The following is a 12,237-nucleotide window of genomic DNA, read 5'->3' on the forward strand; positions in this document are numbered from 1 at the left end:
TTTGTTGTCCCTCTAATACGCCTCAACTTCAGTGCCTGTGCACTGGCCGCTCCCTCTGCCAGTAAGGCTCGTCCACCTGACATTCCCTTGGATGGCTCCATTCCCTCACCTCCGTATGTCTGGTCAAAAGTCACGTGGCCACATTCCACACTCACACCTCATATTCCCCTTCTTTTATTTTTTCGTAGCACTTTCACCATCTGCCCTTTTACACATTTTAAGGGTTGTCTGTTTTCCCTACTATAGTGTAAATTTCAAGGGGGCGGAAATTTTCGCGCCCCTTCACTGCTGCATTCCCCAGTGATTATGTGGCACACAGTAGGTGCTCAATTAATAAGGGGTAAATGAGTGAACGAATGAAAGACTGTAAGGAGCCTCAGTGTCTTAACAGTGGGGGTGTGAGGGAATGGAGAAATACGCATGCTCAGGGAATCCTGAAAAATTACCGTTCGTTAGGGCAAGCCAAGAGTGCGTCCGGACCTCACGAGACACCTCCCTCGTCCTTCCCCCTGCCGGAACGTTTCAGTCCCGGAACCCTGGCTCGCGGGTCCCGCGCGCTGGCACTTCCGGTACCTCTCTTCTCTAGCTAGCAAAGAGAAGTGCCAAGTCAGTTCCGGCGGAGAGCGCGGTGAGAAGCGGGTCGCGGCCTTCTAGCCCGGGGCCCTCCAGGCCCTCCGGCCTCTGGTCGGCAGGTGAACTGGGGGGCCCCCGGGACAAGCTCAGGCTGTGTCTTACCGAGCCCCAGAGTCCTCGCCGCAGCCGCCCACTGGCAGGGCCCGAGCCTGGAAGCAGCAACGAACTGCTCCCCCACCCCCACCTTCGCGACCTAATGGCGGCGGCCGCTCGGAGCCCAGATCCCGCCCACCGCCGGGTCTCTTGACCCCACGCTGCAGGGGTTAGGCGAAGCCTCCGGCAGGCCACCGAGGATGTGGCGCCTTTGGGCGTCGGGCGTGGCTGGGCGAGACGAATGGCGGCCACTGGAACGCTGCGGAGGGCCGCTAGAGCCTCGAGGGCCCGGGAAGGGGGCTCTTCGTGGACGCCAGCTCAGCCACCCTTAGGCCTTGGAGCCCGCGCGGATCCGGGACCTGAGGTGACCTCTCTGCCCCAGTTGGACGAGACCTCACCTCGTCCGGACAACGACGGACAAAGGCCTTAACGGGCCCGGAAGGTGAGCGGAGCCCCGGTCGACGACGGGTGGAACGTTAGCGGGTCATCGGGCGGTTGGTCGTCGTTCTACCAAGACCTCGATGTCGGAAGATAGAAATGGTAGAATAACGTACCACATGCGGCCAATAGGAAGTGCCAGCCACCCTTTGGGAAGATTTACTGGCCGTTTATAGAAGGCCTGTGTATATAATATGAAAAAGCTGCTCTCAACTTTCCCCCCAACCTTTCGAAAGAAAACTTTTCGCTACATATAGGCCTTCTAGATGTGAAGAGGTTGCCGACGTATGATAGAGTTAAAGTCACATGTCTTGTTAATGCCCATTTGTTTCTTTAAAAAAACCGTAGAAAAGAAATGTCTTCTGGAAATGACTTTTCGAAATGGAGTTGTTTGACCACCTCTAGAGGCGACATCAGGAGCCACAGAGGTCCACGTTTGTTCAGTGGGTTAGAGGACATGGAATGGAAGACGTTGAGGAGGAAGAAAAGAAGGTTCTGTGCCAGACTGGTCACAGAAGACATTTGCATATTAGAGCCATTGTTTTGTGTGTGCATTTTACTCCTTACTACTGTATGTGTAGTTGACAATAAGTACTTTTTTGATATATCTAGTCTTTCTAGATCTTCTAAAGTGCCTGATATTTGTTCAAAGTAGAGGTAGTAAAAAGACATTTTGTAAATATCTTTTTGTTAAAATTCGTATGAAATGTTGTTTTGGGGGGGAGGGGTGGCCAAACCACCTTTTTGAACAGTACGCAGTATGCACTGTGTTTGTTTGTGCACTGGTTCAAGGTCGCGGGGAGGAGAAGGAAGTGCAAAGAGCTGTGTGCCAGTGTGTTTATAGTGAGGCAAGATTAACCATTGTCTTTTTTATGTTCCTGCATTTTGTTTCACTTTGCTGTGTATATAGTGTATATAATGGACAGATGAGTCCTAATTTACAACATCTAGTCTTTCTAGATGTTAAAGAGGTTGCCAGTGTATGACAAAAATAGAGTTAGTAAATAATACATTTTGTGTTAAAATTTCTAGGAAAGATTGTCTTCTGAAAATTTGAGCATGATAGCCCTCTGGGTTGGTGGAGGGGGGAGAGAGAGAAGGGGGTTGGTCTTAGAATGGCTAGAATGCTGGTATTTTGAAGACAGTTCAGATTATAACTGTAACATGTGTGCAGTTCATTCAGTACTGCTCTGTATATAGTGGACAAATTAAGTCCTTATTTGAAACATCTAGTCCATCTAGATGTTTAGAAGTGCCCAACGTATGTTAAATGTAGATGTAGTAAAATATCACTTTGTAAATAACTTTTTGCTAAAATTCACAGGAAGTACTGTCTTTGGGAATGTTAAATGTTAAACCACCTCTCTGAGCAGTATACTATTGTCTATACTTGTTCAGTGGTTTGGAGGAGGGAGGGAAAGAATTGCAAAAGGTAATATGCTAGTGTGTTCATACCTGGACATTTTCAGACAAAACCATTTTTTGTATGTTCGTTTTGTTTTGCTGTGTATATAGTGTATATAATGGACAAATTGAGTCCTAGTTTTGCAACATCTGGTCTCTAGATGTTAAAGGGGTTGCCAGTGTATGACAAAGTAGTAAAATGAGCACATTTTGTACACTTTATTGAAATTCATAGGAAAGCTTGTCCTCTGTAAATGACTTTTGGATATGAATTTGTTCAACCACCTCTAAGCATTACATATGCATGTACTTGTCCACGGATTGGTGGTGGAGAGAAGGAAGTGAGGGAGGAAATGGTTCAGGCCAAAATGGTCATATTTAGAAGATACCTCAGATTATAACCATTGTTACGTGTGTGCAATTTTATGTAACAGTGCCGTGTACATAGTGGACAAGTAAGTTCTTATATGAAATATCTATTCCTTCTAGATGTTTAGAAGTGCTTGATGTATTTAAAAGTAGTTTTAGTAGAATAATGCTTCTTGTAAATAGCTTTTAAAAACTGATGGGAAATACTGTCTTTGGAAATGGAATTGTTAAACCTCCTCTCTGAACAGTATACTCTGCTTGTTCATTGGGTTTAGGGAGGTGGGAGGGAAGATTGCAAAAGATGTTTTGCTAGCAGGTACTAGAACATTTCAACTTATCCATTGCTCTATATGTTACATGCATTTTGTTTAACTTTACTGTATATATTTTGTATATACTGGACCAATGGGTCCCAATTTTATAATATCTAGTCTCTAGATATTAAAGAGGTTGCCAATGTATGACAAAAGTAGAGTTAGTAAACTAACACATTTTGTACACTTTGTGTTAAAATTCATCGAAAAGCCGTCTTCTGAAAAGGGCCTTTGGAAGTGAAATTGTAAATCACATCTGAGTGACACTTGTGCCTGTACTTGCCCAATGTTGGATGGATGGCAGAAAGGAGGTACTGGGAGAAATGAAGTGTTCTAGATTAGAATGTCCCTATGTAGAAGACACTTTCAGATCTAACCATTGTTACATGTGTGTAGTTTATTCAACACTACTGTGTATATAGTGGACAAACTTTAGTCCTTATTTGAAACATCTAGTCTTTCTAGATGTTTAGAAGTGCACAAAGTATGTTAAAAGTAGAGGTAGTGAAGTAACATATTTTGTAGATATATCCTTTTGTTAAAATTCATATGAAATACTGTCTTTTAGAAATGGAGTGATCGAAATGATCAAACCACCTCTCTGAGCAGTACACATTATTTTATTTGTGCTGGTTCAGGGAGAAAGAAGAAAGTGTAAAGGGCTTTATAGCAAGACTAACCATTGTCTGGTGTGTCTCTGCATTTTGTTTTACTTGGCTGTGTACATAAAGGACAAAGGGTCCAAATTTACAACATCTAGTCTTCCTAGATGTTAAAGAGGTTGCCAGTGTATGACAAAAATAGCCGATAAATACATTGTGTACACTTTGTGTTAAAATTCATAGGAAAGACTTCTGAAAACAACTGGAGGAAGTAAAATTGTTAAAATCCCCTCTAAGCATTACAGATGCTTATTGTCCACCGGGTTGATAGAGATGAGAAGGGGAAGCTTCTAGGCCAGAGTGTTCCTGTTTAGGAGACACTTTGTGACTATAGCCTTTGTGTGCAGTTTCTTCAGTGCTACTACGTGTATACATAGTGGACAAACTTAAATCTGTATTTGAAACATCTAATCTTTCTAGATGTGTAAAAGTACACAACATATGTTGAAAATAGAGAGTTAAAAGTAACACCTTTTTAAGTATTTTTTTTCTGTTAATTCATAGGAATGGTTGTATTGGGGGAGTGGAAATTGTTAAACTTGAGTCTTGGAGCATAAGCTGACTATTCACTGGGTGGTGGGGAGGCGGGGAGCAGACAGGGAAGGAAGTATGGAGAAGGGATCTGTGCCCATGAGTCTTTAGACAAGTTCAGATTGTCTAACCATTGTTCTATTTGTGTGTTTTAGTTAATATTGCTGTGTATTAAAGAATAAGCAAGTCCTAATGCCCAAAGTATATTAAAAGTAGAGGTAGTAAAATAACCCCTTAATAAATGCCCTTTTGTTGGTTTTTGGGAAGGGCTGTGTCTTCTGGGAGCGTCTATGTTAATCCACCTCTTGGAGCTAGATATAGTCCTGTACATAGTTGCTGATATGTTGGAGGAGGGGTAAGAGGAAGGGTGAAGGGAAGGGCTCTTAGCTAATATCTCCATATCTAGAAGACAGTTTTAGGTTATAACCATAGGTCTAAATGTGCATTTTTGTAAAGTACCAATGCTTACTATGGACAAGTTTCATTCATTATTTTGCAACATCTAGGCTTTTTAGGAGCCCTGAGGTGACAATGTATGATTAAAAAGTAGAGCTAGTGAATTAACCAATTTGTAAATATCTTTGTTATAATTGGTAAAAAAGTAGCATCTTGGACATGTAATTGTTAAACCATCTGAGAAATGTACACCAGGACTTGTTCATTAGGTTGGCAGCAGAGGGGCAGAAGGAAGTATAAAAGGGAGGGAAGTATGTGGATGTATTCCTTTTTATATTTTGATAACCATTGATGTGTGTGCATCTCTTAGCTGTACTATAGGAATACATTGTTAAGTAATTCAGTGGAAATATACCTCCTTGCTAATACTTTAATAGTTTAGATCAGATAATGAATCCTCTTAAAAGCATTTTACTTTGGGTACTCTGTTGCTTTATGTCTCATTTTTAATTGAACGTTAAGGGAATGTAGTATTTTAATCATAACTCTGCCAATATCTTTATCTAGAGGCCTGTTGCCATTTTTGTCTTTTCTGAAGTTTTTGTCGCCAAGAAAGGATTACATTTTTTTTCCTTCCAGATTGAGTTGGTGTAGTGTATTTTTGGTTATCAAAATACTCATAGCTTTGGGACTTTGAAATGGTAAATATTCATGATGTGTGAAAAAGCATGATACATAACCGTATGATCTTAATTACATAAAAATGAATGCTTAGTTGTGTTTAAATACACAAACGAGACCTAGAAGGACACATCAAATGGTAAATTGCTTGTGATGATGGATGACTGTTTTTTGCTTCTTGTGTTCTTTGGTTTCCTATTATGCACATTGTTAACTTTTAAGAAATAAATGTTATTTTGAAAACCTTAATGAAGTCTCCATAGAAGCATAGTGTCCACACCCTTCATGCCTGGGCTCTGAGGTATCTGAAGTGTCATGTGTTACAATGCCTTCCATTGCTTAGACGTTAGCCCCACTACCCCCAGCGATGTGCCTTGCTGTTCTAGGTAACTAGTTCTGTGCTTCGGTGATTCCAGCTTTGCTCAAGCTATTCCTTCTGCCCATAGCGCCCTTCCCACGTTTTTCTTTTTTTTTTTTTTTTGTCGATTTATTTTATATATTTATTTCTGGCTGCATTGGGTCTTTGTTGTTGCACGCAGGCTTTCTTTAGTTGGCGGTGAGCGGGGGCTACTCTTCGTTGTGGTGTGCGGGCTTCTCTTGCGGAGCACGGGCTCTAGGTGCACGGGCTCAGTAGTTGTGGCTCGCAGGTTCCAAAGCGCAGGCTCAGTAGTTGTAGCGCATGGGCTTAGTTGCTCCGCGGCACGTGGGATCTTCCTGGACCGGGGGTCGAACCCGTGTTCCCTGCATTGGCAGGCGATTCTTTTTTTTTTTTTTTTTTTTTTTATGCGTTACGCGGGCCTCTCACTGTTGTGGCCTCTCCCGTTGCGGAGGACAGGCTCCGGACGCACAGGCTCAGCGGCCATGGCTCACGGGCCCAGCCGCTCCGCGGCATGTGGGATCTTCCCAGACCGGGGCACGAACCCGTGTCCCCTGCATCGGCAGGCGGACTCTCAACCACTGCGCCACCAGGGAAGCCCTGGCAGGCGATTCTTAACCACTGTGCCACCAGGGAAGCCCCCCTTTCCAATTTTTTCATCAAGCAAAATCATTCTTTGTTGCCCTCTCAAATTTTGTATACAGTCTTGCCTACAAGAACCTGACACTCCAGAACCAAATGTCAGAAGTTAGGCCCTTTCCCTTGCAGCCCCTACTTGTGCCTCTTGTATCGACATATGGAACCCACTTGTACTGTCATTGTTATCTGAAACTCTACTGGATTGAGCTCTGGCTTAAGTCATCTTACCGCAGGGTGCAGCACAATGCCTGACACGTAGTAGGTGGGTAGGAAATGTCCGTTGAATACAAAAGAGCCAAAAGCTCAGCTTTTCAGACAGTTGTATGGCGTAGCTGCTGCCGTCATCAGTTGAATAGTCAGGGCTTCCCAGGCTGGCGGTTCCTATCAGCTGACCAAACCAGAGGGTGAAGGTTGGATGCAGCACCACCCACCCCAATCAGGCATCAAATAGTCTCTAATGGAATACCAGAGGGTTTCTTACACCCAGCTTTGAGAGTGAAGCTCAAGAGACACTGGCCTCGAAATGTGGGGAGGTGGCATTTCTGGTGCTTCCCTGGGTGCTCTTGGTATAACATGGGTGGGCTGGGAGCCAGTGAGGGCAGGTAGAGGAGGCCCTTCCCATTGCCATCTTCTTCTGTTGATGCCCCTATGAGACAGGTGTTAGCTGACGGAGATGGGCTTCAGGGAGGCACATATGCCTGGAACCCCTGTCCTGGAAGGGGAGAACCAGGTGCATTTGGACAGCTCATCCCAGGCTAGGACTAGTCTGCAACCCCAATCCACCAGAGCTGGAGATAAAAGCTGAAGCTCTCTGTAATTAAAGGTGGGAGTCACCCATAAAGGTCTGGGGGGTGGGGGGAAGGTAGGCTCATGAAGAGTTAAAGAGAAAAGGTTAGCTCTTGGACCCCCAGGCAAAGCTAACCCTCAGTGGACAGAAGAGGAAAGTGAAGTCCAGAGAGGGGACAGGCCCCACCGGGGTCACACCTCATAAATAACATGTATTGCCAGGGAAAGAGCACTGGAAGCGAGTCAGAGGCCTCAGCTCTCGTCTGAGCTGTCTCACGAGCTAGGGAACATTGGCCACCTGACCCCCTCTGAGCATCAGTCCCCTCCTCTGTAAATGAGGGGTTTGTTCTGGCTGGTTGATGAGGTACGCCTCTCCAGATCACATGCTGGGCTTTTCAAAGCCACAGAGTTCAGCAGCAGAGCCTGGGCCAGAAGCTTCTAAATCCCATTCTCTATTAAAAGGAAGCAGGGGCCCTGGAGAAATGGTTAATTCCAGGGCTGCAACAGGAAAGCACGAGATCATCCTGGAATATACTGTGGCAGCAGAAAACAAGGAAGTGCCTCAGAGAATGATAGGAACATGTCAGGAGGACCCCAGAAGCCAGCTTGAAGTGGCTTCCATCGGCCTAATCTGTGGCAGTTTGTGCATCAAAATAGGAAATGATAAAAACAAATACACTGAATAAAATAGGAAGCCATGAGTCCAGTGCTGATATAAGTAAATGAATAAATAAACAGAAAGTATGATAAGGAAGGGAATATTTACATAGTTCCAAAGCACCTCCTCACAAAATACCTATTAAAAGGGAATAAGACATGCTCAACAGAGTGAAATGGCAACGTACGGAATGGGAGAAAATACTTGCAAATCGTATATCTGATATATCTAGAATATATAAAAAACTCTGACAACAAAAAAATCCAATTAAAAAATTGACAAAGGACTTGAATAGACATTCTTCCAAAGATGACAGACAGATGGCCATCAAGCATATGAAAAGATGCTCAACCTCACTAATAATTAGAGAAATGCAAATCAAAACGACAGTGAGATGTCAACTCATACCCATTAGGGTGGCTACTAACAAGAACAGAATGACAAGTGTCGACAAGGATCTGGAGAAATTGCAACCCTTGTTCACTGTTGGTGGGGTTGTAAAATGGTGCAACTGCTATGGAAAACAGGATGACAGTTTCTCAAAAAAATCAAAACTAGGACCACCATATGACCCAGCAGTCCCACTTCTGGATATACATCCAAGACATTTGAAAACAGGTCTGAAAGAGATATTTGCATATCCATGTTCATAGCAGCACTATCACAAAAGCCAAGAGGTGGAACCCAAATTTCCATCAACACATGAATGGATAAGCAAAATGTGGTATATACATGCCATGGAATATTATCTAGCCTTAAAAAAGCAAGAAATCCTGGGCTTCCCTGGTGGCGCAGTGGTTGAGAGTCCGCCTGCCGATGCAGGGAACACGGGTTCGTGCCCCGGTCCGGGAAGATCCCACACGCTGCGGAGTGGCTGGGCCCGTGAGCCATGGCCGCTGAGCCTGCGCATCCAGAGCCTGTGCTCTGCGGCGGGAGAGGCCACAACAGTGAGAGGCCCACGTACCGTAAACAAACAAACAAAACCACACAAAAAAGCAAGAAATCCTGACACATGCTACAACTGGGATGAACCTTGAGGACATTGTGCTAAGTGAAATAAGCCAGGCACAAAAAGACAAAGACTGTATGATTCTGCTTATATGAGGTGTCAAAAGTTGTCAAGTTCATAGAGACAGAAAGTAGAAGGATGCTTACCAGGGGCTGGGGGGAGGGGGAAAGGGGAGTTGTTTAGTGGGTACAGAGTTTCAGATTTGCAAGATGAAAAAGTTCTGGAGATCTCTCTCACAATGTGAATATACTCAACACTCTTGAACTATACACGTAGAAATGGTTAAGATGGTAAATTTCATGTTATGTGGGTTTTTATTTTAACAGCATACATACATTTTAAAATGAAAAGGAAATAAACAACAAGAGTAACTTTACAGTGGAGACACCATTTTCATCCAATAATAAGTTACCACCAGTAATGGGACAAATTGAAATCTTGCACCACCTGATAACATCCAACGGGAAGAACACAGCATCACTTCTGGGATTTCCTGCCGAAGATGCATAACCTAAATCGAACCATGAGAAAACATCAAACAGGTCCTTTCTTGTAGAAAGAACACTCCACAAAATAACTGGTCTATAATCTTCAAAAGTATCAAGGTCATGAATGTCAAAGAAAGGTTGAGAACTATATCAGATAGAAGGAAACCAAAGAGGCATGCCAACTAAGTGTACTGCACGATCGTGAACTGGATCCTTTGCTATAAAGGATGTTATTGGGACAACTGGCAACATGTGGATGGGCCCTGAGGATTCGATGGCTGTAATGTGTCAGTGATAATTTCCTGATTTTGATGGTTGTGGTTACGTAAGAGAATGTCCTTGTTTGAGGAAATAAACACTAAATTATTTGGATGTGCTGATGCATCCGGTCCCAACTTACTCTCAAATGGCTTTTTTTGTATTGTAACTGCAACTTTTCCGTGAGATGATTTCAAAATTTATAAAATTAAAAAAGAAATGTCCATGATACTCTAAGTAAAAAATCCAAAATGTATAACACTGTGCTGTCCATTATGGTGGCCACTACCTACCTATAGCTATTTAAATTACTTAAAATTAAAAATGCAGGGCTTCCCTGGTGGCGCAGTGGTTGGGAGTCCGCCTGCCGATGCAGGGGACGCGGGTTCGTGCCCCGGTCTGGGAGGATCCCGCATGCCGCGGAGCGGCTGGGCCCGTGAGCCATGGCCGCTGAGCCTGCGCGTCCGGAGCCTGTCCTCCGCAACGGGAGAGGCCACAACAGTGAGAGGCCCGCGTAACGCATAAAAAAAAAAAAAAAAAATGCAGTCCTCAGTCACATTAGCCACATTTCAAGTGCCCAGTAGCCATATATGGCTGGTGGACATGTATGATAGAACACTGTCATCATTGCAGAAAATTCTATTGGACAGAGCTGGTATAGCTGCTTCCTTTTTTTTTTTGGTTAAAATAATAAATAAGGAAATGGGTATGAGTATGTGAACTTTGAGAAGGTTACGTACCAAACTGTTAGTCAAGTTATCCTTGGGAGATGAGATTAGATGGGTGAAATAGTAGAAATGTTTCAATTCTCATTATATACATTTTAAAATTTGGGATTATGAAAAAATTTTTTAGAATTTTTCTAATATTTATATAGATAAATATCTACCTACCTACCTACTACCTGTCTGTCTATATTTTTAAAGCATGTTTTAGGAATTACTTGATGCCAGTGAAGTTTGCGGAGCACAGGCTCCAGACGCTCAGGCTCAGCGGCCATGGCTCACGGGCCCAGCCACTCCGTGGCATGTGGGATCTTCCCGGACCAGGGCACGAACCCGTATCCCCTGCATTCGCAGGCGGACTCCCAACCACTGCGCCACCAGGGAAGCCCGCCAGTGAAGTTTTAAATGACCTTTCTTGTGATGAAGACCTATGAAAAGGGAATTTAAATTTCACGGCGCTACCAATAACGCTTAAAGAGGCAAATAGCTCATGGGTGCCTCCTGCTTCACCACGCAAAACAGGATCTTGCTGACCTCACTTGACATAACCCAAGAGTCCCAAACAAAGGGTCAGGCTCTAACTGCAATAAGACAGACTGCCATTAAACAGGAGGAAGAACTTTCTGACAGTATCAACATGAAACCTTAAGGACAAGGGATCATGAAAGACTGAGGATGTTTAAGAAGAGAAACAAACTGAGGTTTGGAGCCAAACAGACCCAGGTTTGAATTCTGGCTCTTCTACCAAACCAGCAGTGTGAAAAGGGATAATACTAACCTTGCATGAGTGTGCATGAAGTGCCGGGTGGTGTTGCAACTGCTTTACGTGTGTTCTTACATCATCCTTAAATCCTTTTTTTTTTTTTAACTGCTAAAAACCACACTCCTGATATTCACCCCTAAATGTACTTCTCCTACAGTCTTCTCTGTCTCAGGGAATGGCTACTCCATCCTTCCACTTGCTCAAACCAAAATCTTTGGAGTTATCCTTAGTTCCTCTTTCTCATTCCTGACATTCAGTCCTTTAGCAAACCCTGATCGATTCTACCATCAAAATATGTCCACGATCAGCCCCATCGAGACACCACCACAATCAATATGGTGATCTGAGCCACCGTAATCTCCTACTTGGATTATGGCACTGGCTTCCCAACTGTCCCCCATCCCCGTCTCCCCATGCCACCCTCATGCTTAAACCCCAAGCCTGTAGCCAGATCATATCACTCCTCTGCTAAGAACTTTCCAAAGGCTCCCTTCACATGATCATGAGCTGGCCTCCAGTCCCTCTCTGCCCTTGCCCTCTTTCAATTTCTCTCTCCTTTGACTCCATTCCAGCCACACCAGCCTTCTTGCTGTTATGCTTGAATGTGCTATCTCTCTGCCTGGAACATTCTTGCCCCGATATCTGCATGGCTCATCCCCTCACTTCCTGTACTCATCAATATCACGGTCTTAGAGAAGCCTTCCCTGACTATCCTTTACAACATAGTAACCTCTAACCCACCTCCATCCCCCAGATTCCCTGATTTTTCTTGTGTTCTTTAACCACTGACCCAGAATGTAAGCTCCTTGATGCCAAGGACTTTGGTTTGGTTTGGTGCTGTATCTCTAAAACCTGACCAGCTCTCTCTTCCTACAGAATGTCTGCTAATTGGAGATATACCGGTTGAAGTCATCTAGACTTTAGTTCAGTCCTTCCAGTTCCCATATGCTTCCTTATCTAATGGAGATGCCAGGAGCCTGGCAGCTAAGGGACAGTAGACAAGCACTGGCATAA

The 12,237-nt window shown here is 44.0% G+C and overlaps 1 protein-coding gene and 1 long non-coding RNA gene across 2 annotated transcripts in view; one reads left to right on the forward strand and one right to left on the reverse strand.

Moving 5' to 3' along the window:
- Nucleotides 1-577: 577 nt before the first annotated feature.
- Nucleotides 578-5,770, forward strand: LOC116740038. The gene is made up of 2 exons (XR_004345779.1): nt 578-1,168; nt 1,513-5,770. It is a non-coding gene; the product is annotated as an uncharacterized LOC116740038 (long non-coding RNA).
- A 3,614-nt stretch (nt 5,771-9,384) lies between these two features.
- CNBD2 (cyclic nucleotide binding domain containing 2) overlaps nt 9,385-12,237 on the reverse strand; it is a 79,938-nt gene continuing 77,085 nt past the window's right edge. Inside the window, exon 13 of the mRNA XM_032605161.1 lies at nt 9,385-9,500. Within this exon, the coding sequence (XP_032461052.1) occupies nt 9,467-9,500 (34 nt within the window). The 3' untranslated portion in view covers nt 9,385-9,466. The remainder of the gene's footprint in view (nt 9,501-12,237) is intronic.

Source organism: Phocoena sinus, chromosome 15, assembly GCF_008692025.1.
Source record: "Phocoena sinus isolate mPhoSin1 chromosome 15, mPhoSin1.pri, whole genome shotgun sequence".
NCBI lineage: Eukaryota > Metazoa > Chordata > Mammalia > Artiodactyla > Phocoenidae > Phocoena > Phocoena sinus.